Source organism: Podarcis erhardii (genome assembly GCF_964252035.2).
Source record: "Podarcis erhardii genome assembly, chromosome: 16".
Taxonomy (NCBI): domain Eukaryota; kingdom Metazoa; phylum Chordata; class Lepidosauria; order Squamata; family Lacertidae; genus Podarcis; species Podarcis erhardii.
Genome location: NC_138514.1, coordinates 9,645,113 through 9,670,665, shown reverse-complemented (window position 1 = coordinate 9,670,665; position 25,553 = coordinate 9,645,113). Strand labels below are relative to the sequence as shown.

General features: G+C 49.0%; 1 protein-coding gene across 1 annotated transcript in view; it reads right to left on the bottom strand.

The window, feature by feature from the left end:
- Positions 1 to 5,127: 5,127 nt before the first annotated feature.
- ZMIZ2 (zinc finger MIZ-type containing 2) overlaps positions 5,128 to 25,553 on the bottom strand; it is a 108,503-nt gene continuing 88,077 nt past the window's right edge. Inside the window, exons 10-19 of the mRNA XM_081843279.1 lie at positions 25,004 to 25,145; positions 22,468 to 22,678; positions 21,521 to 21,626; positions 20,328 to 20,485; positions 19,381 to 19,448; positions 18,297 to 18,365; positions 13,937 to 14,178; positions 11,798 to 11,970; positions 9,403 to 9,648; positions 5,128 to 6,937 (exon numbers count right to left, since the gene is read on the bottom strand). Coding sequence (XP_081699405.1) covers positions 6,830 to 6,937; positions 9,403 to 9,648; positions 11,798 to 11,970; positions 13,937 to 14,178; positions 18,297 to 18,365; positions 19,381 to 19,448; positions 20,328 to 20,485; positions 21,521 to 21,626; positions 22,468 to 22,678; positions 25,004 to 25,145 — 1,523 coding nt within the window. The 3' untranslated portion in view covers positions 5,128 to 6,829. The remainder of the gene's footprint in view (positions 6,938 to 9,402; positions 9,649 to 11,797; positions 11,971 to 13,936; positions 14,179 to 18,296; positions 18,366 to 19,380; positions 19,449 to 20,327; positions 20,486 to 21,520; positions 21,627 to 22,467; positions 22,679 to 25,003; positions 25,146 to 25,553) is intronic.

The window sequence follows — 25,553 nt, the reverse complement described above, 5'->3', positions numbered from 1 at the left end:
AGGAATATTGTGTGTTCCTGGACAACAAATGCATCACCGGTGCTATGGGCAAAGAACTACCTGATGTTTTGATAATGTTCGTAACTGGATGAGAAACCCATGTTGAAGGTCATTGCAGGCTGCAGAGAAGGTCCACCATTTACAAAAATGCAAGGCTTTTAAAGAAGAAGGGGGCTTACTCTAAAACAATACCCACTGGATTATACAAGATAATGGACCTGGCATGATAGTAACTGGCGTAAATTTGGCAAGCCCTGGAACAGAGGGCAGATGAGATTCTCAGTGGTTACCTGATCTGCACTTGGGAGCCCTGGGAGCTGATCTGAGTCATCAACCAATTGGCCTCTCGCATCTTTCTTTTTTTTCTTCTGCATGGACTGCGAAGACAAGAAAGTGCGGAAGGGCAAAGGTCTCTGGGGAGCTGATGATAGCAAGTGAGGAGCTGCTAATGGGGGTTAAAGGAGGCAGAACATCCAGAATCTTCAAGGTACCTTAATGCTGGCCGCAATACTTCTGAAACATCACTACTGATGGAACAAATAGAAATTCAGCTGGCCATTTTTATGTCCTTATCTATTTGTTTAGTGCGGGACGCGGGTGGCGCTGTGGGTTAAACCACAGAGCCTAGGACTTGCCAATCAGAAGGTCAGTGGTTCGAATCCCCGCGATGGAGTGAGTTCCCCTTGCTCGGTCCCTGCTCCTGCCAATCTAGCAGTTTGAAAGCATGTCAAAGTGCAAGTAGATAAATAGGTACCACTCCGGTGGGAAGGTAAACTGCATTTCCGTGCACTGCTCTGGTTCACCAGAAGCGGCTTAGTCATGCTGGCCACATGACCGGAAGCTGTACGCTGACTCCCTCGGCCAATAAAGCGAGATGAGCGCCGCAACCCCAGAGTCGGCCACAACTGGACCTAATGGTCAGGGGTCCCTTTACTTATTTGTTTAGTAATTTTTATCACACTCAGCATTAATTCCTCCTATATCTCTAGAGACAGGGGTCAGGAAGACTGGCAACTCAGTTCCATAACAACTGTTCTTAACCCCCGCATTTATATTTTTGGCATGTTTGTATGCATTCCTTCCCCTAGCACTCCAGAACTTTTCATGAGACATCAGTAGACTGGATAGCTAAATCTTTTAGGCCCTAGGATACACAGCTACCTGGCCCAGGTGATGCTATGAGCCACCATGTGATCCACTGTGCAGTCTCCATGCTTGTTCATATGTTGTTGTGTAGACTCCAGGAGTGCCCCGCCCCGCCCCGCCCCATCAAATGCAAGGCACCATTTGATTAGCAATGCCCATCAACTTTGGGGTGGCAGAAGGGACCTGGGCTTCTAGGAGTTGGCACCTATGCTGAGAAAGTTGATCTTTTGTGAATTTTGATACAAACCAACCTGATCCACACCTCTTGAATGAATCTGCAGTTTAGAACCGTTCGTCTTTTGGATTTTGTACGTCTCAGAATTTTATGAGGCAGTTTAAGCTAAAAAAAGAGAAAAGTATCAAATGCTTTTAGCAATGAGTACTTTGGGGTTAATTGTATTTAGAAATGAATTATCCTATGAGAAAATATGTTCAAAGGTATGTATTTAAATGCAGCTTTTAATGGTTGTTATTTTTTTAAAAAAATATTATTGCAGATTAATGTAAAAATGAAAAGTTAACTGAAGAAATGTGAAAGTGGTATGGCCGGGGAAAATTGATCTGTCTATCCCCACTAGACTCCAATTCTACTCCTTACCTGTAAAAACTCCATTTTAAACAATTGATATTCAGCTGTTTTAGTCTTTAGTGACTTCACTATCTTATTCAAAACACTCTCCTGGTACTTAAAACAAAACAAATTCCTTCCAGTAGCACCTTAAAGACCAACTAAGTCAGTTCTTGACTTAGTTGGTCTTTAAGGTGCTACTGGAAGGAATTTGTTTTGTTTTGACTATGGCAGACCAACACGGCTACCTATCTGTCCTGGTACTTAGTCTCCTCTGCAGATTCTGAGCCTTTTTGATAGGCAAGATTAATGCTCCCCTTTGCTCAGCTAGCCTCAGCAGATGGGGGAAATGGCCTTTGCTTCAGATGCCTTTCAAGTTTCTCTTGCCATTTGACATTCCAGCAGATTGTCAAACTTCTAACCCCCTGTGCTGTTCTCCTCCATCTCCTAGTTTCTCTTCATTTACTCTGGAAATCAACTGATACAGATTTTTGATTTCAACCCAGCTCCCTTTCAGTTAGGAGGAGACCTGGGTACATTTTCTTATACTCTTTTCCCTCCTGGTCACAATCCCTGGGAGATAGGAAGCAGCCATATACCAGGTGAGGTTACTGGTCCATCAATTGTCTGTTCTTGACTGGCAGTAACTCTTCAGCATCTCAGGCAGAGAAGAGTCTTTCTCATCACCTGGTACCCAACCTGCTTAACCAGAGACTCCAGGAACCTTCTGCATAAAAAGCAGCTGCTCTATCCCCGAGCTTTCATTGGGACCCGTTTTGACCATTGCCACAAACACTAGGGAACATCTTGAAGTCGTTGCAATCTCATGGTATGCCCTTGTACCAGATCAGGCCGTCTTGTCGATAGCTGTTCCCGAGACAGTGAAATTTACCGGGTAGTGGAAATTCATAAGGCACAAGAAAGGTTGCAGCGTGGGGTGGGGGTGGGGAATTGTTTATTAAAAAGGCAAGTAAGAGGTGACATGATGACGTTTATAAAGTTATTCATGGCATGGAGAAAGTTGACAGAGCATTTTTCTCTCTCTCTCTCCTCTCATAGCACTAGAACTCATGGGCATACAACAAAGCTGAATGCTGGAAGATTCAGTAATGGTACGTACGTCTTCATGTAGTGCTTAGCTGTGCTATGGAACTTGCCCAGGAGACAGTGATGACCGCCAACTTGGATGCCTTTGAAAGATGATTAGCCAATCCATGGCGGAGGCGGCTATCAATGGCTAACAGCAACAATGGCTTTTCTCCGCTGGTGAAGATCCTGCAGGCTCTTGCGTTCTTATGTTCCCTGGTTTGTGAGGCAGAATGGCTATCCCTTACATGCATGCAGACCACATAGGAAGATGTCTTACACCATCTCAAGATATTTGCTCATCAAGCCGTGTGCTACTTGCTATTAAGTGGACATGGCTCTCTAGCAATAGGGGATGGGGGCCTCTAACTTTTGATCGGGAGATGGGTGGAATTGTACTTTCAAAACATGTTGCCCTGCCAGGATAGTAAGAAACAGCCCTGACTGCTAAGCATCATCTTCACAATTATTCTTCTTATCCTATGTTTTAAAAACAGTTCTAAGAGAACGTTCTTTCTTCTGGGCAGATCAAGGAGCCTAACTAATCAGTAGCAGCTTTATTGCTTGGAATGGCCAGGATAAGAGTCAAAGGTTCTAAACTGTTCCCATGGGTAAAAGAGTGTTAGGCAGGGCCCCCGCTGGATGTTGCTGAACTCATGTTTGCCGCAGTTGATGAGAGGACCACAGGCTCCCCAGCCCTGGTGCAAGAGGTATCTTAGGTCTCACTTGAAGAGAGTGAAGTTCCTCATATCAGTTTTAGAAAGGGAAATTGTTCTTCTTTCTGGTTGCACCTCTTGTGATATCTACACTGGTGTTCTCTGAAGACCCTCCAGATCTTGCTGGACACCAACTCCCAACGGCCAAGGATGCTGGGAGCTGGAGTCAAACATCTGCCGGACTTCCACTTGGAGAAGGCTACTTTTTACTCATTTATCCCTTATTGTTATTTTGGTCTACTTTGTTACTTGTAAAGTAGCACTCTGTGCACTGGCAGCTATCAGGAGGAAGGAACTAGACAAAATAGTGGTCAACTGCAAAGGGGATTCAGATATTTAATTTGGCACATCTTACCTGAGAATCTTCTGCTATTCTGTTCTATTTAATGCGACAAATAATTTTAGTAGCTGTGACCGTGGTTTTATTGTATGTCTGTGCTCGATGATTTTTATGGTTATTGTTGTTTTTGTTTTGTCCCTGCTTAACCAGAGACTCCAGGAACCTTCTGCATAAAAAGCAGCTGCTCTATCCCTGAGCTTTCATTGGGACCCGTTTTGACCATTGCCACAAACACTAGGGAACATCTTGAAGTCGTTGCAATCTCATGGTATGCCCTTGTACCAGATCAGGCCGTCTTGTCGATAGCTGTTCCCGAGACAGTGAAATTTACCGGGTAGTGGAAATTCATAAGGCACAAGAAAGGTTGCAGCGTTGGGGGGGGGGGGAATTGTTTATAAAAAAGGCAAGTAAGAGGTGATATGATGACGTTGTTATTCATGGCATGGAGAAAGTTGACAGAGCATTTTTCTCTCTCTCTCTCCTCTCATAGCACTAGAACTCATGGGCATACAACAAAGCTGAATGCTGGAAGATTCAGTAATGGTACGTACGTCTTCATGTAGTGCTTAGCTGTGCTATGGAACTTGCCCAGGAGACAGTGATGACCGCCAACTTGGATGCCTTTGAAAGATGATTAGCCAATCCATGGCGGAGGCGGCTATCAATGGCTAACAGCAACAATGGCTTTTCTCCGCTGGTGAAGATCCTGCAGGCTCTTGCGTTCTTATGTTCCCTGGTTTGTGAGGCAGAATGGCTATCCCTTACATGCATGCAGACCACATAGGAAGATGTCTTACACCATCTCAAGATATTTGCTCATCAAGCCGTGTGCTACTTGCTATTCTCCTTCTGAATGATGCCATGGCCTATGGCTAGTGCAATAAAAAGTTTAATTGGAATTGGAATTATTTTGGCTTCTGACCTAGCTCCAAAATGTCTTCCCCCAATCTCCTCTGCCGAGTTATATGTGTGCAATGTCATATTTAGGGGCTTCCACAATCCTCTCTGCTGGTCAACTTTTAAACTGATAGGTTATCTCCATCCATGCAGATTATCACAGCTATGTTCTAATTACAATCACTGCTCCCAATCACTGTGTTGTCTAGGACGTCTCTGCTGATTGCAAGCTAGATAGCTTGGACAGTTAAGCTGGAAAGGGAAAAAGGGCACCCCGTGAACCTCCCCAAGCTCTGAGCGAGGACCTACTGTTTCCCCACATTCACCCTTGATGTTGCAATAGGTACATTTTAAAACCAACAGCACACAAACTATTTGGTGAGCCCCACCAAAAAGAATCCTTTAATATATAGCAATAATGAAACAAGATACACAAAAACTCAACAGAGCTGTCAGCACTTGGACACAGGGACTCCCTGGCTCAGGAAACCCGGCCACAAACAATGGTTTGATTCTTCCACAGGTAAGGTAACCTTTGGGACCTCTTTGACACCATCCCAAATGCAACCTAAACTGAAGTGGGCTCCTGAGTGGGATGGAGGGGGAATGGCAGGTCAACACACACATTGGTTTTTTTGGGTGGGTGGGTAGGGACTGACTTTGCTGCACTTATTTCTGGGGCTCGGCATTAAAATGAATTAATTCTCAGCATCCAGATCCTACTTTGGTGGGACGCACACATGTCAGATGCAAGGGCTGGACCCCAGCTATGGCTAAATGCATCAAGTCTCTGAATAGTGCACACAGCCCCATGTGGAATGGTCTATATTACAATCTAGGAAGCTTATGCACATTTATACAGAGGACTTTTGCCCCAAGGCTGGGAAGCCCTGGAGACTATACAACAGAGTGATGCGGCTTGCTTTTAAATAGTTCCTCCCCTCCCTTCCCTTCCCCATTTTCCTCCCACCCTCCCTTTTGTTTCCTTTAGTGTTTCTACATTATTTACATTGTTGTGCTTGTAGACGGATCCATTGACAGATGGAGGCAAGTCTGTCAGGTGGTGTCCTGGGAACTGTCTTTTTTTCTTTCCACCAGAGACGCCTTTCCTTTCTGCTGTAGTCCGCGGGGAGAAGCAATGGGGGCGGGGGGGAGGGAAAAAGTTTTCCAGCTCAAGTTCTTGTGGGTCTGTTGGACAGGAACGGAGCATGGGGAGCGTGGACAGGTTTCTGATCCCGATTCATTTGGGCACATCTATGAGGCTGGGAGCCGTAAAAGAGAAAAACCGCTGCTATGCCCCATCCGAGGAGTTTGGGCAAGCAGAGCTGGCTCCGGAGGACCTCCAGGTTCAAGAACATGCAAGAGCAAGCAAACTCCATCTTCTTCCAGACACCGTCACTCTCTGTCCTTTCTGACTGGAGCTTGCGGCTTAAGAATGCTCGGGAAATGTATAAACAAGGAGGAGCCAGTTTCATCCTACAGTGTCACATGTTACAGGTGGATCTGCGTACCCCAAAACTAAGATCCAGAAGGATGTGCCCGAGGAGGGGAAGGTGATTGACTGCTAACATTTCAGGGGAAACCCTGTGGCTCCATTTCCTCCTTCCCTGGCTGTGGGTTTTTTAGGCTGTCTTGGGGGGCAGATTGGCTGAACTGCTACAGCTGCCATGTGGATAACCTTGCCGTGGTGTGAGCATCTTGTTAACAACTAAGTCTTCAAGGAACAGCGCCCCCTCCCCAACTCTCCTTTGGGCATGAAGGGTTCCCAGTATGGCTAAAGCAAGCTGCTCTACTGTCCACTGGAGCCCTTCTGGAGGGTAGAGACAATTCTGACAAAACTGGATTACTGCCTGGCCCAAGTTTCTCGGGCTGCCTCAGTACGGTTCTGACTCGCTGGCAGGTTTCTGCGGGCACTGCCACTTTACCAAGGCAATGCCCCTCTCTCGATGGGAGCCTGGGAAGCTATGGGATGCATTATGTGAGTGTTGGTGTGTGTGTGTGTGCTTGTGTATGTGATGTGCAGGTGTGTGTAGGTGGCGTTTGGAGCTTGGTGACTGTGTTCCTTAAAGGGTGACTTCAGTTGTTCTCAAACAAAGAAAGCAGGTCATCGTTGCTGTTATTGGGGAGATCAGGGGGTCCTAAGTAGGACAGCAGCTCATCTGGGTTCGTCAGCTCAGGAAGAAGCTGAAGGTGAAACAGAAAGAACAGGGTTAACTTGTAATCACCTATTCTGCCCCCCCCTCCTGAAATTCCTTCATGGGCTTCCCTGGATGGGTGACCATTGATCCTGAGCAAACTTCTTGTCACTCCCTGTGATCATGCTCATCCAGCTCCACTACCCTCACCCTGCTCCCTCAAACAGCTCCACCAACTTCCCCTTGCTGCCCCATATGCGTGGAAGTGCCTCCTGGAACGTCGCCATGCAACCACCTCCCTTATTTCCTTCAATTCCTCCCCAAAACATGCCTTTTCCGGGAAGTCTTTTGGATGGTTCCTCTAGCCCTTACTGAAAACAAAAGCCAAATACGTGTAACTGAAGTTGTCGCTATTCTTTTCCTGTCTATCCAGGCCTCCATTTCCACCCTGCCACTGTTGTTTCCCTGTCTCTATTTTTAGATTGTAAGCCCCCTGGGGCAGGGATTTGTCATCTCTGCCCTTTATAAAGAGCCACATGGGCAGATGGCGCTATATAAATAAGCAACTTCTAGGCTTCTGAGCTGAACAGCAGTGCAATGAGCATCCAGAGTAGGACCTGGACTTCAGAATCAAAAACACACCCAGAAGATTCTTCAGGGGAGAGGATAGGTAAAGCTCTTGCAAGATGCAAGGAGGCGTTCTGCATGATGCACCATGGAAATATTTTTTGATCACTCACAGAATGACGGTTCCCTCCTAAAAGTCAAGTCAAGGTCTGATCGTTGGAAGAGACACACTCTCTTTCCTTGATTAAAGCATTTCCCCATTAATTCCAGGACCAGGACACAGAAAATTGGTCACCTGTGAGTTCTAGTGACTGATATTCAGAGACCTACTGCCTCTAATGCCAGAGGTACTACACAGCCATCATGGCTGATAAGTTATCTGAAAACCTGGAGATTTGCTGCTGGCCAGTGTTGACAATAGGTGGACTAAAGCTGTACTGGGCAGCTTCCTATGCTCCAGATAGGAATCAAGGGGAGTGCTGCACCTTAACTGCAAATGAAGTAGGCATGAGGCAGAGGAAGACGAATTAAGCCACCTGCCTGAAGGGAGCTGAGCGCCACCAGGGAAGCTTCGCACCAAAAACAGACCAGCAAACCGAGAGCCAAGCTAGGAACAAGGTCAGGGCCAAGGAGTTCCACCAGCTGCAGTTGATGCAAGTAGCTGAACAAGGCGGAAGGAGCTATGCCTGCTGCCTTCCTTCCCCAAAGGACTGACAGAACCAGCTGCCTTGTCTCCTGTGGGTTTAGCATCCCAGTTCTTAAGATTCCCTGAATAGCCTGACAGTGAAATGCTCAATCCTCAGGCAAGACACAAAAAATAGAAAGGGGGGTGGGAAACCATGATAGCGACTCTAGCAGGGGTGAGGAGCAACCTTTTACTGTCTGAGGGCCACATGCCAGGGGTGGGCAGGGCCAGAGTCGGACAACGGCTCAGGACCGCAACACCTCAAGAACTGCCTCTTTCCATATGAACCTACCCAGACCCTGAGATCATCTTCTGAGGCCCTTCTTCGTGTGCCTCCTCCTCGAGAGGTCCCGAGGGTGGCAGCAAGAGAACGGGCCTTCTCTGCAGTGGCTCCCCGTCTGTGGGATGCTCTCCCCAGGGAAATTCATAATACACCTTTACATGCCAGGCAAAAGCATTCCTTTTAAACAAGGCCTTTGGTTGATTTGAATGACATCCTAAGCCCTTTTAAAATGTGGGGTGTTTTTTGGAAGGAAGGGGTTATTGGGTTGTTGTTTTTATTTTTGATTATTTTGATTTATTTTGATCACTGCCTTGTCGTGCGAAGGGGCTTGAATAACTCCAATAAACTATGAGCTACGCCGTGCAGGGCCACCCAAGATGGACAGGTCATAGCTGAGAGTTTAGACTCTGCAGAAGGAACTGGCAAACCACTGCAACATTTTGCCAAGAACAGTCCATGGATGTAAAAAAGGAGAAGCTTTGAAAAGAATGTGAGAGTTTCCAAGGCATGCTCTGGTTCATGGGGTCACGGAGAGTCGGACACGACTAAGATGAGTAAACAACAACAACAAATATATTTTGTGGTTTTATATTTTGATTTTGTTCTGTGAACCGCCCTGAGACCTCTGGGTATAGGGCAGTATATTATTATTATTATTATTATTATTATTATTATTATTAATGCCTCTTGCTTTTGGAGGGGTGTGTGTGCCTGAAAACTAGCCTATGTCACAAAGGCAACCTCTACATTTGTTGCTCTGCCCACTTCTGCCGCAGGCCCTGCCCTTTCCTAACAGGTGGCACTCAGAAGCTTGCCCAGAAGCAAATGCAGCCCCTGAGCCAGACAGAATATTCCCCTCTCTAGCATTACGGCTTTGAAACTGAGGCCACCCGGTGCTGAGAGGAGCAGCAAGGCGTGAGACATGTGAGATCTTCTCAAGCGATGGGAAGGTTTGCGTGGGGGGTGTAAGGCTACTTACATCCAGGGAAGGCTCAGAGCCTTCTCCAGGTCCCTGTGGACCTCCCATCCCAGGCCCAGGGTTGAAGGCGAGATCTCCTGCGTGCGCCTGGCCCCCGGAGGCTGGCTGTCCCATGGGCTGCCGTGACTGTGGCGGAGGAGGGTTCCGATGGTGGAGCTGCTGCCCTTGCTGGCTGCCAAGGTTGGGGTTGTTGAGCCCCTGCTGCATAGGGTTGTGGGAAGTCTCCATCCTGCTAGATGGGGGCATCTGCAATTGCAAAAGAGGATAGCGGAACGCTGAGTGCCAGAGGTCCCATTTGGGGCAGGGCTGCAAGCACACCTCACATTTTGTACCCCCCCCCCACACCATTTGCCACACCTCCATCTCTGGGTATGTTGGTTGGCAGTTTTGCACATTGGAAGGAAATATGGCAATAGTAAAGTCACAGGTGTTTGCATAAGCTATGGTACTAGGGTAAAGGTAAAGGGACCCCTGACCATTAGGTCCAGTCGTGGCCGACTCTGGGGTTGCGGCGCTCATCTCGCTTTATTGGCCGAGGGAACCGGCATACAGCTTCTGGGTCATGTGGCCAGCATGACTAAGCCGCTTCTGGCGAACCAGAACAGCGCACGGAAACGCCGCTTACCTTCCCACCAGAGCGGTACCTATTTATCTACTTGCACTTTGACGTGCTTTCGAACTGCTAGGCTGGCAGGAGCTGGGACCGAGCGACAGGAGCTTACCCCATTGCGGGGATTCGAACTGCCGACCTTCTGATCGACAAGTCCTAGGCTCTGTGGTTTAACCCACAGCGCCACCCGTGTCCCCGCTATGGTACTACACAGCAGGAATTTGGGGTGGGGAACTGTGGCCCCTCCAGATGTTGTTGGAACCGAACTCCCATCAGCCTGGCCAGCAACTGGAGATCATGGGATTTATACTGCAACAATTATATGGCAGGAACCCCCAAACTTGGCCCTCCAGATGTTTTGGGACTACAACTCCCATCATCCTTAGCTAACAGGACCAGTGGTCAGGGATGGTGGGAATTGTAGTCCCAAAACATCTGGAGGGCCAAGTTTGGGGATGCCTGGTATATGGAGAACCTCCGTTTTTCCAGCTCAGGGCTAGAAGGAGAAAACACATAAATGGCTCAGTAAGCTCTACAATGCCCCCTGGTGGCTACAGAGGGAACCCCAACAAAATCCTGCAGCCTCTTCTCATTTGCTAAACATCAGCCCAATGCCTGATTGTCACACGAGAGGAGAGCGAAAATCAATGGCTTTATGTTCGGATCTCCTGCAAAATGATGCTTAATGGGTCTAAGGCTCTCTGGTCCCATGGCCATTTCTACAGCTCTTATTTCAAAGGCACTGCCTCTAGAAGGAGTGAGCAGCCGTTGCCCCTCTGGGTGTTGCTGAACTACAATTCCCATCAGCCCCAGCAAGCCCAGCTGATAGCCAGAGACGTTGGGAGTTGTAGTTCAGTAAAATCTGAAACGGCTGGAGGTTCTTGGGAATCTAAACTGCACTCTGAACTCCTCCAAAACCCAGTAGCAAGACTGTTCTATGTCGGGGTGGGAAACAAATCTTGCAGGTTGTTTCAGTATCTCCAAGAACTGTACAGCAGCTGCAGGAGCCGAGCAATGGCAGACTTTGGGCTCTCAAATTTCAGCAGCGCCCTGGGCAATGCTAAAATTTGGAGCCCCCTGCCTCTCACACTCCATTCTAGAGCATTGTTGTGGTGCCCCACCCCCAGTGCAGCAGAATGGGTTGTGCTACCCTAAAACTGCCTCTGAGCTGCGATCCCGGAAGGAACAGCTGGTGCAGAATACCGTATTTTTTGCTCTATAGGACGCACTTTCCCCCCTCCAAAAATGAAGGGGAAATGTGTGTGCATCCTATGGAGCGAATGCAGGCTTTCGCTGAAGCCTGGAGAGCGAGAGGGGTCGGTGAGCACCGACCCCTCTCGCTCTTCAGGCAGCTATCCACAGGCCTTCGGAGCGCAGCAGGAGTTCCCGCTGTGCTCTGAAGGCTTGCAGACAGCAGCCTGCAGCCTGAAGCCCGGGGAGTGAAGCGCCAACTCCCACTGCGCTCTCTGGGCTTCAGGCATCTATCCACAAGCCTTCGGAGCGTGCCCTCAGCCCAGCAAGCTCTGGGAGTGGCGGCAAGGCTGCTCGCAACCCTGCCACCGCTCCCAGACCTGTTCTGGGGGCTGGGGTCAGGGGAAGCTTGAGCTTCCCCCGCCCCAGCCCCGCAGCTAAAAACGACGCCAAGACAGTGAGTGGGATGGATTTTTTCCCCTTTATTCCCTCCCCAAAAAACTAGGTGCGCCCTATGGTCCGAAAAATACAATAAGCCCCGCCCTCCTCCTTGGCCCACCTCCCATTCCGCCCCGAGAGGAGATCTGTACTGACCTGTCCAGGGATGGAGGGAGCAGGTGGCTTTTCGGGAGTCAGCATACTGCTGGGAATGTCAGACTGGTATGAGATGGGGGGAGGTCCTTGGTTGAATTCATTTAATGTCGGGGTGCCGGGGTTCACAGTAGGGAAGGAGTCAGGAAAAGTCCCAGGACCAGAAAAGCTTGAACCTGTTGAGAGAGGGAAGCAAAATCCAAATCAGTGGGGGGGGGGTGTAGCAAAAGGGCAATTCAGGAGACAGAGATGGCTCTCCTTATGCACAGTTCCAGGAGCCAAAAGATGGAAGAGGGGCTCTGGACAGGAATGTGAGCAAGAACCAGACGTGTGAGGTGGTTTGGGACTCTGCACCCCATATAAAAACTTAGTGCTAGGTAGAGAATTCCTTTGGGGATTGGTTAGTACTTATACAAAGTGCTTAGTATTTGGGTGCTCAAGTCCACCATCAGAAATGCAAAAATAATGAGTTCTATTCATTCGTAGTTCTAGACTGTGTGCACACCATATATTTAAAGTGGTGAGGGGCTTTAAGAGAGAGCACCGAAGAACCCTGGGGACTATAACTTACGGTCTGCTGTGAACAAGTTGTTTAGCACTTTGTGGACAGAATCCCTTGGATCCTTTCTGACTTGGACACTGTAATTGACACACGTCCTGTGGGTGTAACTTTGGCCTCTGAATGTCCATTGTTAATGGATATTTTTCAAATTTTACAGCCTGAGGATGTGGACAGGATCCTTGGGCATGTGCGAGCTACCACACGTGCGCTGTTTTTGTTGTAATTACAGTGGTACCTCAGGTTAAGAACTTTGCTTCAGGATGAGAACAGAAATCGTGCTCTGGTGGCACAGCAGCAGCGGGAGGCCCCATTAGCTAAAGTGGTGCTTCAGGTTGAGAACAGTTTCAAGTTAAGAACGGACCTCCAGAACGAATTAAATTCTTAACCCGAGGTACCACTGTATTTGTATGTTTTGAACAGATTTTATACATATATATAGTTTTAATTCTGTCAGCATTTAATTGCTTTTAAATGATTGCTTTTTTTCTATATTTTTAGCAATTTTTATCTGTAAACTGCCTTGGGATATAAATATAATAATACAGTGGTACCTCGGGTTAAGAACTTAATTCGTTCTGGAGGTCCGTTCTTAATCTCAAACTGTTCTTAACCTGAAGCACCACTTTAGCTAATGGGGCCTCCTGCTGCCGCTGCGCAATTTCTGTTCTCATCCTGAAGCAAAGTTCTTAACCCGAGGTACTATTTCTGGGTTAGCCGAGTCTGTAACCTGAAACGTCTGTAACCCGAAGTACCACTGTTATGATAATGTTGTCGTCATCATCGTCATCAACCTCAACAACAACATGTCACAGAGCTACAATTCCCAGTACCCTTAACAAACTACAGTTCTCAGGGTTCAGGGGAGGGGAGAGATATGCTTTAAATGTACAATGTGTAGGCACATTCAAATTAATGACCCTAAATTAGTCATGTTCATTCTGTTCTGTGCATCATCTCTTTTCTCTTTCCGCCTAACTCAGCCCTCAGCGCCCATTCCCTGCTAGAACTGCGTCCACGTATGTGTAACAGGAAGAAGCCACAAAGTTCCCCCGATGTTAACCACTCTGTCTCCCCTTCTGTCCCCTTTCTCTGCTTTTATCCAGTGCCAAATCTTAGCCTGTAAGCTCCTTGGGGCAAGGACCTGACCCACTTGTGCTCTGTAAAACACCGCGCAAACCAATGACGTTATATAAAATAAACACAAAAATAAACAATAGGGAAGCTTACAAGGACGAAACGATCCAATAACAGCACTGTACGTACAAAGGTTTGGACTTCTGGTGACAAAGTGGAGACGTAAGTATTGATCAGGGGCGGAGGAAATGTACCCAGGGGCTGCAAAAGACCCATTAGCTGGACTAGGGAGTCCGTACTACTGGAAAGCAGGACTCCCTTGGAGGAGGAAGGCTGAATCCTTGAAGAACGAAGCCTTGCCTCCCATGCTAGTCCTGCTCGGAGATGCTCCCTCGGGCATGGCTACCTTCAGTCCAGTCATTCCAATGGGTCTACTCTGAGATGCAACCCAGTGTCCTTTCCCTAGTCCCCCCAGAGAGGTCTCTCTGCCCCAGGCGCAGACTCACTTTGGCTGGTGTAGTCGCTGCCGCTGGCCGGCGGGGGCTGCAGGGGCCCAAAGGGCGAGGGGCCCGGTCCCAGGGCGGCAATCATCTCCATGACGTTGGGCATCACCATGTGGGTGGGGCTCATGGTGCGGCAGCGCTTCAGCACAGGCCCGTCCTGCTCCTCCTTGATGTGGATGTCGGGCTTGATGGGCACCGGCTTCCAGCTGCACGTCGGGTCAATGGTGATCTCCTCGTATTCGGAGCTGGGCAGGGAGGCAACGGGAAGGATGGTCAGACGGTCTTTCTGGCTCAGCCCCTGGCATCTCTGGGCAGGGCTGGGAACAAGCCCCGCCTGGAACTTTGGAGTATACCCCCTGCATGCTACCCCCTGCATACCCCCCTCGGATGCTACCGAGCTAAGCGGGTGAATGCCTTAAAGGTAAAGGGACCCCTGACCATTAGGTCCAGTCGTGACTGACTCTGGGGTTGCGGCGCTCATCTCGCTTTATTGGCCGAGGGAGCCGGCGTACAGCTTCCGGGTCATGTGGCCAACATGACTAAGCCGCTTCTGGCGAACCAGAGCAGCGCACGAAACACCGTTTGCCTTCCTGCCAGAGCGGTACCTATTTATCTACTTGCACTTTGACAGGCTTTCGAACTGCTAGGTTGCCAGGAGCAGGGACCGAGCAACGGGGGCTCACCCCGTCACGGGGATTTGAACCACCGACCTTCTGATCGGCAAGTCCTAGGCTCTGTGGTTTAACCCACAGTGCCACCTGCGTCCCTTTTGGGTGAATGCCTTAGCAAGGTGTAAACACCACACTATGTTCCTACGCCTGCAGAAGTTGTGCCCCTACACAAAGCTGCCTGCATTCAGGGCCCCTTGAGAGCTGGCACACAAAAGTAGGCTTGCACAGCTTCACGGCCATTTCTAGCATAGCAAGGAAAAGGTGGATTAAGTGTGTGCCCTTGGAACAACCTCAAGAGGGCTGAGAGCTGAGCCATCTCACAGCCCTGTCTTAAGACAAGAGGCTGGAGGCCCATCACTGAACGATGTATGTTTACGGAATTTCAGACTCCGCTCATTGGAAATTAAGCGCCCACCTGCAGCCCTGAAAACGGAGTGCTTTCAACTCTATTTCAAACCTTGTCAGGCTCAGAAGGGCCCTTAGAGAATCAAAAACCTGAGGCTGACAGGATGTCCATGGCTGCCATCTCAGCACAGGACCCCATGGAAATACAAGCCCCATTTTCTAGAACTTCCCAGGCTGCTGGCACAGGACCAGGTTCCCCCCCCCTTTTTTTTTTGGCTCAAAGATTTGTCCTTGGCAGTGTAAGTAAAGGGGAGGGGGAATGATGCAGTGAATTATACACCAAGGCCGGAACATCACTGCCTCAGTGCCCAGCAGGTTTGATCTGGTTCCTTCTTGTTTATGTAAAGCAATGCTGTCTTTTTTATTTTTCTTCCCGGCAGTGAAAATTGGGAGCACGAGGCCCTCAAATGGCAGAAGGGAAGTTTTGCATGCTGGCTGGTCTTGCTCTGTATTCTGGGACAAGGAAGGCTCAACTGTGACACCTGGTGCAGCTGCTAATGAGAGAGCAGGATCTCTGGGGCCGAGAAGGAAGCGAGAAGCACAATCAGCATTCAGGGAAGGGACGGGGGTCACTGAGGAGAGGGATATAAAGCTGCTTGGGTATCAATTCCCTAAACCAGGGGGGCGGAACTTCAGGTGTTGCAGGACCAAAACTCCCACCATCCCTGACCACTGGCCAAGCTGGCTGGAGCTGATGGGAGTTGGGAGTCCACAATATATGGGCGCTCATTCTTGCCCTAAACCGTGATGCCCTGGAGAGGATGCCCATCCATCAGCCCCAGTCAGCACAGCTGATGGTAGTGGGTGGTGGGTGTTGCAGTCTAGCAACAGCTGAAGGATACAAAATTGTGTGCCTAAATAAATAAATGAACAGAGGGGAAAGATGAAAACAAAACACCACCAGGAGCTAGAATTTTAGCCACTAGACTCAAGATACTGTGTTACTGAGTAGCAAAGAGAAGATGCTACAATTAATAAGCATTTCAGTATACAATCTGTTTTCTGGCTGTAATCTCACTGATTGCCAAAACCACCTTGTGAGCATCCCTGTATATCTCAGGCTAGACAGAGACAGCCTGCTCAGAGATCCTTTAAGGACTGTAGTTTAGTGGTACAGCATCTGCTCTGGACGCAGAAGGTCCCATGTTCATTCCCTGGCATCTCCAAGTAGGGCTGGGAGAAACTCCTGCCTGGAACCCTGGACAGCTGCTGCCAGTCAGTGTAGGCAACACTGGGCTAGGTGGACCAATGGTCTGACTTGGGTACAAGACAGGAATCAGATACAAGATCAGCAAGGTGGGACACATGTCAAAGCCTTGTCGGTCGTGGCTCCAACAGTAAGCAGGGATAATTTAGAAATCATAGCAGTGCCATTGTGGTATAGCGGTTAGAATGTTGAACCCAGACCTGGGAAACCAGGGTTCGAATCCCCACTCAGCCCTGAAGCTCACTGGACAACCTTGAGCCAGTCACCATCTCTTAGCCTATCCTACCTCACGTGAAAGGAAAGGGGAGGAGACCCATGTACACCTTGAACAACTTGGAGAAAAGGGATATAAATGTTGTAATAATAATAATAATAATAACATAATAAAAAAACAGTACAGAAACCTTGCAAAGCATTTTTTTTTATCTACTCATGGTGAACCTTTATGACTGCTTGATATTCTGAAAGTCTGAGCTCCCTCGGGTTCTGTGCTTGCAATATTAGAGCTGACTGGCTTTTTGTTTTTCATTGTGTGCGTCTTGTGTTGCCTTCGAGGGCTGTGTAATCGTGCCTCGTTACTGTAAGCTGCCTGAGAGCGTGGGATATAAGCAGAATAAATGAAACTCTGTGGAGGATGTCAGGCTGAGCTCAGCGGCTGTCCAGTGACTCAGCCGGGGTTCAGCAAGGATTTGAACCAGGCCGACCAATCCCCCAAACTCTGCCTCTCGGAAAGCTTTCTGGCTCGTATAAATTTCGGGGGTAGTGGTGCTGGAGTTGGGGCTTGTCAGGCCCAGCGATGCAGTTCCATCCTTTTAGACTCTGGACTTGCCAGTTTTATTGGGGAGCCTCTTTAGAGGTAAATATTCATTTTCTTCAGAATGTGGCGAGTGACTCTTTTCGGAGTTGGGGTCACTCACTTTGCTAAGGCCATAGACTTCTGCCTCAGAGTCCTACCTGAATGACCCCTCTCTGTTCAGGCCTGTCCCTTGACCCAGAATACATATTTGCTTCAAAATTTCCACAATTTTCTGAAGGCCTGAACATTTTTTATGTTTAATGTTTTACAATTTTTTTATGTGCTGTAAGCCACCCAGCCAGATGGGCGGGGTATTCATCTTCATCATCATCATCATCTTCCTTCACAACAACCCTGGAAAGAAGAGGCAGCAGCTGTTCTTGTAGTCTGCTTAACTGGCTGAGCACAGAATTCAACCCAGACCTCTCCTGTCCTCGTCTGACAAGACACCACATTGCACTGGCACTCTCTTCCAAAATGGGTCTCTGCTGACTGCCTCTTCGGTTTCCGAAACCTCTGGTCTCAGTGATGAGCGAGTTTATCCAGGGCAGAGGTGGGGAAGCTGTGGCCCTCTAGATATGGATGAACTTCATCAGTCCCAGTCTATGGTCGAGGTGATGGGAGTTGTAGCGCAGCAATATATGGATGGCCACAGGTTTCCCCATCCCTGATCTAAGGCCTTTCCCTACCTGAATTCTTATTCCGTTCCTATCCCAACACAGCAGGTTTTGTCTAACCATGACAAAATCACAAAGGAAGGGGTAATCGGCTGGGGAGGGGTCTGGCTCCAGTACTTGGCTGCCCTCAGGTGGTGAAAAGCCCATACTATTATAATTATAGGCCCTATTTTGGGCGTACCTGTCCTTGTGGTTTGAAATGGGGTGAAAATCTTGCACGTATTATTACACAGTGTGCTTTGCACGACGTGCTGAAGGAAGAATATCTGGCTCGGATTTTAAGGAAAAAAACAAGGAGGCTGCAATCTGTCTACTGTGTGGAAAGCATAGACACACATCTGCAAACACCACACATTTCCCACCTAAATTACTTGATGCTAGGGATTTTGGGGCAGGATAGTCAGAATCTTAAGTTTGTCTGTTTTTTAAACATTAAATTTTATGTTGGTTTGTGTAACATTTATTTCTGCTAACTCGTCTTATATGGCTATGCAGTTCCTTTCGGTTTGACTTTTTTTTTTGCTTTGCAAATGGTCTGAAGTCTAAATACAAACACACAAATCTGGATCTGATGGTAGCTGCTCACTCTTTTTGAATGGACACTTACTTTTGAATGTAGATTAGGATCCCCAACATGTACTGATCCACTTCGAGTCCCTCCAACAGGGCTGTTTTACTGAGAACAAAGCAAAGGGTACAATAGTTAGCAGTAATAGCGGTGGTAGCAACAAACACTGCTCAGAGAAGTGTAAAGGCTGGGGGCTTGCAATATGCTTCTGACTACATATACTAAAAGGGACGCGGGTGGTGCTGTGGGTTAAACCACAGAGCCTAGGGCTTGCCAATCAGAAGGTCAGTGGTTCGAATCCCCACGACGGGGTGAGCTCCCGTTGCTCGATCCCTGCTCCTGCCAACCTAGCAGTTCGAAAGCGCGTCAAAGTGCAAGCAGATAAATAGGTACCGTTCCAGCGGGAAGGTAAATGGCATTTCCGTGCGCTGTTCTGGTTTGCCAGAAGCGGCTTAGTCATGCTAGCCACATGACCCAGAAGCTGTACGTTGGCTCCCTCGGCCAATAAAGCGAGATGAGTGCCGCAACCCCACAGCCGGCCACGACTGGACCTAATGGTCAGGGGTCCCTTTACCTTTACCTTTTTTACATATACTGAAGATGGGGTCTTTCGATTGTTCAGGCGTTGCTAGACTACAACTCCCATTATCCCTGACTATTGACCATTCTGGCTGATGCTTATGGGAACTGGGAGCCCCAAATCTGCAGAGCCACAGGTTCCTCGTCTCTGACACACACATACAGATTCTCAACCGCTTCTTTCCCCTTCTCCATGTCCCACACAAGTCCCCATGGTTTGTTCACTATTACTGAAGTTTAGCAGACATTTGGCACAAGAAATAGACAGGGCAGAGAGAGGGAGCCATCTTGCCAGAGTGGCACAGCAGGTCAGTAGCACTGTGAGGTACTATAGTCAATAGAGGAGAGCTATTGCCTTCATGCCCTGCCTGTGGGTTTCTAAGAAGCATCCGATTGGCCGCTATGGGCAACAGGATGCTGGGGTTTGAGTGGCTAGTCTGATCCAGGAGGGTTCTTCCTGAGTGCTTATACTGCTTCACTGACTACATTTCATAGATGCCACCCGCTCCTGCAAAGGTCACGGGCCCCACCCACAAATACTCACTTGCAAACAGGACACCTCCACGTCCCCCTTTCACAGTTCAGCTGCAGATAGGACTCCAGGTCAAAGCACTGGGCAAAAGACAGGGAATTTGGTTGGGAAGATGTAGATTTCCCCAAAGAGGGGGCAGCCATTTACGCTTGTATCCAATGTTAGTCACACTCAGGCTGCACACACACACACACACACACACACACACACACACACACTCTCATATTGACAGTGCAACCCCTGCTCCCAAGGATCCTGAGAACTGTAGTTTGCCCCTCGCAGAGCCACAATTTCTAGCATAATAATAATAATAATAATAATAATAATAATAGTAGTAGTAGTAGTATTTCTACCCTGCCCATCTGGCTGGGTTTCCCCAGCCACTCTGGGCAGCTCCCAACGAAATATTAAAAACATGATCAAACATTAAAAACTTCCCTAAACAGGTTTGCCTTCAGATGTCTTCTAAAAGTCAGGTAGCTTTTTATTTCCTTGACATCTGAAGGGAGTGCATTCCACAGGGTGGGCGCCACTACTGAGAAGGTCCTCTGCCTGGTTCACAAACTAGTTCCCAGGATTCTGTGCCGAGTGCTGAATGTGCTTTAAATGTGTGCCAGCCTCCCTCAGAGTAGACCCACTGAAATTAATTGGCATGGCAAGGTTAGGTGCATTAATTTTATTGGGTCTGCTCTCAGCGGAAGTTAGCAGGACACAACCCCTGGTCTTGGAGTAACAGCAGCCGAAGAAAACCTCCTCTCCATTCTAGATATCTAAAAATGGCCTGACGAAGCAGTTCAGCTGCTGCCTAGATGGGAGATCACACAGGCAAGGGGGCAGAAGCCACTCTGCAAACTTTGGAGGGGCAGCGGGAGATAACAGTGCCATTGGTGGAGCTCAATTCTATGAGGCTGCAGTGATGCAGCAGAATGGGAAGGAAGGCTGTATGACCAGAGACTCACCTGTATGTGCCTGCAATCATGACCCCTGGCAGGAAGCTGGATTCTCCGGAAAGTAATGGGGCACTTCAGAGACACCTTGATGGCCGTTTGCTCCACTCCATCTTCCCCATTTGGACCTGGAGTTCCAGGGATTGTGCCGCTGCTGAAGTTTCGCTTTACTAAGGATCGGGAAGGAAAAGGGACGTTGTTGCAAACAGCAGGGGCTCTTTGGCCTCCATCACAAAATTCATAGGCAGGAGAGCACACAGTTGAACTACGGAGGTTGCTGTTAGAATTCCTGCTCCATGATTGCAGTCATGGGATTGTTGTCTTTCATATGACGGTGTGTGTTTTGACTCCACAAAGCAGGAAGTGACGGAGACAGGATGTTTGTGTTACTGTGTTCTGTGAAGTGGGACTATTGTCCTTTGTTCTTTCTCTTTGCTGTCTGATGCTCAAGAGTGAGCCGTGTTGCAGTGCTCTGTTTGTGTTTATATGTAAATAAGGTAGATTAGCCAAAATGCTGAGTTGCTGAGATCTGTTACGCAAGCTGTGAAGACTCTGCGGATCTGTAAGTGTGCTGATGTCTGCTGGCATCGGTCGCTGTGATGTTCGGGCTGAAGAAAGCTTTTGAAGCTCCCGAACGATCGACCAGGAGGGAGAGAACATGCCAGTCGGGCATGTGTCTCTGCCAGGGTCCTACTCGAGTGTTGGACGAGCTCCTGACATTCGCTACCACGAAATGTAGCGATGGATGGCAAACTGCGCGGTTTTAAAAGGAGCTTAGACAAATTCATGGAGGGATAAAGCTACAAATGACTACCAGCCATGATTATCTCCAGTCAGGCCTACATCTGATGGCTGGAGTGGGAGACCCCAGTTGGCTGGGAAGCACAGGGTGTTCTTGGCATGACAGTTAAGCCCTGCAGGGCCCTGGCAGGGCCCCTTGGCCAGCCAAGCTTTCCAAGGCCCTGTAAAAATGTACCAGGTCGCCCCCTTTTCTGCCACACAGGCCTGCCTCCAGTATTAAGTAAGCCTCTGAATGCCAGTTTGCTGGGAAGCACAAGCAGGGAGAGTGCTGTTGCACTCCTGCCTTAACTTGTGGGCTTCCTGTGGGCATCTGGTTGGCCACTGTGCAAAGAGGATGCTGGGCTGGATGGGAATTTACCCAGATCCAGCAGGTTCTCCTTATGCTCTTTCAGCGCATAACTCACTTTTGGTGATGCAGTGCTCCGCTGGCAGAAGCCGTTTTTTTATCAAGCCTTGCAAAACAGACCTCACGGAGGGCCTGTGGACCAGCTGCAGGACGAAGAGATGAGACTGGGAAGAAAGGAGGAGGAGAGAGGTTAGCGGCTGTGTCTCGGGAGATTCCATGCACGGCACGAACAAAGTGAATAGGAAAGAGAGGGTTTCGCCCCCTTCTCAAAAGATCAGAGCAACAAATCCACAGAGGCAGCATGTCTCTGACTAGCAGGTGCTGAGGAGCAACCCTGGGACAGGGCGACCTATGACCGTCCTATCCTGCTTGTGAGCTTCAGGGCTCTGCATCGCCACCTGCCGCTCCTGCACGGATGTGCTATGTGCAAAATGCACCATTGAGGCCACATACAAACACTGAAAGCACTATTGTACCTAAGCAACCACCGCTTCCCCAAAAGAATGCCAATAACTGTAGTATGTTAAGGGGACCAAGCACTTTTAAGAGACTCTTATTCTCTTCCCCCAGCAGCACTACAATTCCCAGAGTGGTTAGACAATCAATCCCTCTTCTCAGGGAACTCTGGGAACTGTAGCTCTGTGAAGGGAACAGGGGTCTCCTTAGGACTCTCATCACCCTTTACATACTACAGTTCCCAGGATGCTTGGAGGGGAAGCCACGACTGTTTAAAGAGGTATAGTGGCCTTAACTGAGAGCATCTGGCTAATTCTCATACAAGGCCTCCGTATATTTACACGGCCATGGGAATATTCAAAAGTATTTAGCGGATCCCCGCAATGAATTTGAAGGGGATACGCCACAGAGAAGGCACATTTGCAGGGTGTTCTCCTGGGTAAACAGAGGCAACTCAACAGTGGGCTCCAGGCAGCTGTGGGAACAAGAGATCCCCTGGTGGGGGGGGGGAGGGCGTGGGGGAGAGAAGGAATCCAAGAGGCAACTTACACAGCAGCAAGCGGTGACGGTGATCTGGATGGTGTTCCTGCCAGGCTGGCACACCTGCTTTAGGTAGAGTGGCTTGTGGGATGTCTTGTTGTCTCCCCGCTCAATGGTCAGGGGCGTGGCGTTCACGCTGACCTGCACTGAGGCTGGCCAGTTGGTGTTCATCTGTCGGTCCTCGTGGTGGTAGCATTTGAACTGCAACTCCAAGTCAGGCCTGGGGGAAGCCAATGAAACGCCTTTCGAAAAACGGCAACGAAACGCTGATTCCTTGGGAAGCCCACCAGCGATGCATGCAAGACCCTGAGGAGGGGTGGAGGGTCAGATGTGGCCCTCCAGTCTTCTCTACCTGGCCCTCAGAACTCCACTCAGGCCATGCACTCACTCTTAGGCTGCCCCTGCTCTGCATCTCATGCATGGGGTATGTCCTTGAAATCTGATGATGCCTTTTGCATTGATAATGCCTCCTGGGTAAACAACTACCTGACATTCAGAAGACATCTTAAGGCAGCCCTGTTCAGGGAAGTTTTTAACGTGTGATATTTTATTGTATTTTTGCTTTCTATGGAAGCCGCCCAGAGTGGCTGGGGAGGCCCAGCCAGATGGGCGGGGTATAAATAATAAATTATTATTATTATTATTGTTGTTGTTGTTGTTGTTGTTGTTGTTGTTGTTGTTATTGGTGGAAGGGTGTGTGAGTGAGCCCCCTGTGCAAATGTAAAATTTGCATGTGTTGCTCCGCTCATTTTTGCTGCTGCCCCACTCACCAGTGGCATATAAAGCCACTGATAAACCATGAAGACCATGGCTCATTGCAGGAACATATGAAACTGTCTTATAGCAAGTTGGACCATTGACTGCAAGTATTGCTCCATCTGGACACAGGTCCTTCCCTGTGGAAATGCTGGGGATTGAACCCTTATTGATACAAAGCATCCCTGTGCTACGGATTTAGGGCTGACAGGGATACAGCAAGAATCTCTCAAGACACAGAAAGTCTGGCATGCTTCTGTTTTAAGCTATTCTCCCTTGGGAACGCCAGAGAACTTCTCTATGTAGGAAGGGGACAGAGAGAAGTTCTTCAGAGCCAAGGGGCCAAATTATTATGATTGTTAGTTTGAAATATTAACCACCCTTCACCAAAAGGTCCCAGAGCAATTTTAAAAATACAATATTAAAATCAGTTTAAAACAAATGACAACTGTGGTGGTCAGTTGTTGAAGACTGGGGCAAAGAGGTGCATCTTCAGCATAGGATAGGAACTACATAATGAAGGTACCTGGTGCACCTCTGTGGCGAAGGGAATTCCACAACTGAAAGGCTGGTGAGATAATAATCTACCTCTACGTGGGAAAGTGGGGCTTTTGATCCTGCAAATGCCCCGACACAGGCAGTCTGTGCCAGTTCGGCCCACCAGAGTTACTGTTGTGATACTGGGAAGATGCCACTCAAAATTAAACAGGGAGCTGCAGCCAAAATGGGAGTAGGCAATCCCTGGCTGATACTGGAAGTCTGATGGTAGTCAAACAATGGCTATGAAAGACCTCAGAAATGAGCATCTCAGAAGCCTTCGTTGAGTGTTCAATGCAGATCTCTTTCTGGATAGAGATGTGAAAGCCCTCTTCCCTTTTTCCCAACTGAGAAAATCATTTCTTGCGGACACACCCCGCCTCATTTTTCTCCGGATTCCCCCCTTCTTTTCTCCCCTCTTAGATTTTCAGTTCTGTCTCTGACAAGTTGGGAATGTTGGGAACACCGGAAGATACTTTAGATACGAAGTCAGACCACTGGCCCAATGAGCTCAGTCCTGTCTACACTGGCTGGCTGGCAACTCTCCAGGCTTTCGGACAGCGTCATCTCTCCCTATCCAGGGATGCTGGGGAATGAACATGGGACCTTCTGCATGTAAAGCAGTGCTCTACCACTGAGCTATGGACCTTTCCCCAGCTAAAACTGAGGATCGGTTTTGGAACTTACTGCCAGACCTATTTTGGAGGTTCAGAACAGAAGGTGAACTTGCTACCTCCAGCCCTTGCAAAGAACAAAAAACAGTCAATTAAATAACCCACTGTTTCTTTTAAAAGTGCAGTGAATGGCTGCCCAGAATGCCTTACAATCTTTCTGATGTAAGACGTTCAGACTACCTGTGTTCCAGATATGTATGCAACTGAGTTACTTGGATGGTCTAGTGCAGGGGGGTGTTGTTGGACTCAAGCTCCCATGATCCATCAGCACCGAACACTTTGGCTGAGGGTTGATGGGATTTGGAGTCCGACAACATCTGGAGGACCAAAGGCCCCACAGGCCTGATACAGTGAAATAGGGGGCTCTCTAGTCTTAAGGAGCTGAAAAGGTCCAAGGAACAAGGAAGACCTTTCTGGGTCACAGCCAGTTCCTCTCATTGTTCCTGTGCAGATTCTGAAGCACGGATGCTCTCTCTGTTCCCAACAGAGCGTTCCCGGTGACCCTGGTGGGAGGAAATGAGCTCCTCTGCAGGAAGCACAATGGCGACAGGGGGGAAAAAAGAGGGTGGTTCTCTCACCTGAGCATCAGAGTCTTGTAAACCGAGTCCCTGAGCTGGAAGACGTGGTTGCTGACAGCCAAGTTGTGCTGGAGGCGGAAGGGCTCCAACACGACCCCGTCCCGCACGGGAAAGGTCAAGCGCAGCTCGTCGCAAGGGTTTCCTGGCAGGGCGAGATGAGAGAGAGGGTTGGCGGTTGGCTGTTGGCGCAAGGCAACGGGCACTGTGAGGTAGCGTAGGGGTACCAGGGCCGGTGTGGAGGCCAGCTTGACCCGGCAGCCGGGGATGCCGTAAGGGACGGCATACGCCTGGGGGCAAAGCAAATGCCTGGCAGGTGGGATGAGGAAGCAGGTGGCGCAGAGAAGAGGCCTGGTCGCCACTCCTACTGTGGCTCCAGGGGCCTCGCCACTCTTCCCCTCCCCCACGACCCTGCACTTTCCAAGCATTTGGGGGGGAGCAGGAACTCCTTGCTCTCCTTTCCACCCCACCCCAGACTGTACCCACTGCATATTAATGAGGTCCGCAGGCGCCCTTCCCCCACATGGGGGCCAAGCACCCAACTGCCACTTCT